General features: G+C 34.5%; 2 protein-coding genes across 2 annotated transcripts; one reads left to right on the top strand and one right to left on the bottom strand.

Moving 5' to 3' along the window:
• Positions 1–392: 392 nt before the first annotated feature.
• Positions 393–1,036, top strand: LOC106749048 (40S ribosomal protein S28). Its single transcript, XM_014628098.1, has one exon. The coding sequence runs from the start codon at positions 499–501 to the stop codon at positions 694–696; it is 198 nt and encodes a 65-aa protein (XP_014483584.1). The 5' UTR covers positions 393–498; the 3' UTR covers positions 697–1,036.
• Positions 1,037–1,547: 511 nt separating this feature from the next.
• Positions 1,548–2,168, bottom strand: LOC106749049 (the record flags this gene model as incomplete). The annotated part of the gene is made up of 2 exons (XM_014628099.1): positions 1,548–1,696; positions 1,778–2,168. Coding segments are annotated over 2 exons (540 nt in total), but the record flags the coding sequence as incomplete, so codon positions are not given.
• Positions 2,169–2,183: the final 15 nt, after the last annotated feature.

Raw genomic sequence — 2,183 nt, 5'->3', positions numbered from 1 at the left:
AATATAAGATCCGATTATTAATAGCGGCTTATGAACACAGATTTTTATATACTACTCGATCATTAACACCTACGAAGGACATGGCTCCGAAAAATATGTAATCGTTAATAAGTTGAATGACATTCACGTCTAATTGGTTGTAGGTATCCGCCATATTACATTTATTTATTACTACTCCTTTTCTTTTCTACTTAACAAGTAATATGCAATACATATTTTTCGGGGTCCAAGTTTCGATACAATAAAAGGGAGTTAGCGATCTAGTCTCTATCTCTAATACATAAAAGTCTACGATATCAATCCATGAATATCGATCATGGTGCTTCGTCACTGGAATTTTATCGCTGCTATTTCATGCACTTTCATCTAAAATAATCACTAGTTGTCGCTAGTTGTCATGTTCGACTCCAACAGTGAGCAATTTCTCACAATTCCTTCTGCCCGTTCACTTGCGAGAGACATTCGTCGTTTGTTGTATCGCACCACGTGAAAAACAAAATGGATAAGCCAGTAGTTTTGGCACGTGTCATCAAGGTCCTGGGACGCACAGGCTCACAAGGACAATGTACACAAGTAAAGGTGGAGTTCCTGGGTGAGCAGAATCGACAAATCATCAGGAACGTGAAAGGCCCGGTTCGCGAGGGTGATCTTCTAACCTTACTCGAATCTGAGCGTGAAGCAAGAAGACTCCGATAATCGGAACAACAGTTTTGATCGTCGCGGATAAAATCGTTGCCAGCCAGGATCCGGATTCTGCCGCTTTCCAGGAGTTTACCAAGCGACATGCATGGTTCACAAGCAGAAGTTTACTAAGCGAAATACATGGATTACATCGATCGTGGATGACGCACATTTCGGCACACGTGCTTCTCAAAGATCGCGTATGGGCGATGTTTAATTGTTCATAAATATCCATGTATCAACACATATAACATCAATACATTTTTCGAGAAGAACCCGCGAAATAAGACTGCTGTCCATTTGAAACGTTGCTGTTTCATGAATGCCACTATTTCAATAAATTTTAGCTGGTAACCATAAATCTCTCATGTTTTCATTAAATTCTCCCTGCCACAATTAAAACTAATAATAGAGCGTAAAACTGATGAATATTTTACATAATCTTGCTTGTTTATGTTATTTTACCTCAATCTGAGTGTTATTTTATATAAAATATAGATTACATGAGTAATTCCGAAGTATCTCACTACCAATTTAAATTTTCCATTTAAAGAACATATATTCTAACTTCAGAGAAAAATGAGTTAAAAATTCACTTAACTACATCAAAGCTACAACTGAACCGATTTAATCTTAACTTGAAGTCTATGGTTATGAAGATATATCGTTCCTTATAGCATGCGTCAAAAATGAATTATATATATTTTTTTAATCTTATGTAAAAAAAAAAACACTACATCTATGTTACATCCATTATGTACTCTGACAAACTTTCCTTGGTATTTTTTTTAAATCATAAAAAGTGATACTCTATATGTTAAATTATGCAAAACATTTTCATTGTGACTAAGAATAATATATCTTTATCATATTCTTCTTCGTTTTGGTGGTGGTGTGTCACGAGGACTGGAAGAAGCTCCAGACGAACATTCTTTGCCTAGTCTTGGTCTTTTGGGGATTCTCTTTAAAAGTTCACGGCCAGACTCGGAATCCTTACGTTCCTTTTTTATATTCACTGAAAAGAAATAGATATGATTCATAATTTATCGATTAGGATGAACTATAAAATAAGTGAGATAAAAGTATGTCAATATACCACATTCTTCCATATCATCTTTGCCTTTTGAACGACCTTTTGAAGATTTGTGTTCTTTCCTTGTATCTTTTACATCTTTAAATTTATCTTTCTTTATTTCTATATCCTTTGTATATTTCTTTACGTCTTCCTTCTTCTTGTCTATATCCCAGCAAGCTTTAGTGTCACGAAGCACGCTGTCCTTTTTAAAACTTTCTTCGATATCCTTTTCTTTCTTTATTTCTTTATATTCGTCTCTCTGATCTTTTAGTTTTATGTCTAGTTCTTCCTTCTTCCGAGGTTTCGCAACAAATTCTATCTCTGGCAGAGAAAAATCAATCTCTTGACTAGGAAATGGTAAATCTTCCATGTCGTCCTGAAAAAGTAATTTATATATTTGGTATATGTATATATATATATATATATA

The sequence above is a fragment of the Dinoponera quadriceps genome, unplaced genomic scaffold, assembly GCF_001313825.1.
Source record: "Dinoponera quadriceps isolate SergipeBrazil2010 unplaced genomic scaffold, ASM131382v1 scaffold3329, whole genome shotgun sequence".
In the NCBI taxonomy this organism is placed as follows: Eukaryota; Metazoa; Arthropoda; class Insecta; order Hymenoptera; family Formicidae; genus Dinoponera; species Dinoponera quadriceps.
This window is presented reverse-complemented; position numbering and strand designations above follow the sequence as displayed.

Excerpts from the sequence above, each read along its gene's own strand:
- LOC106749048 (XM_014628098.1), top strand. The coding sequence starts at position 499 with ATGGATAAGCCAGTAGTTTTGGCACGTGTCATCAAGGTCCTGGGACGC.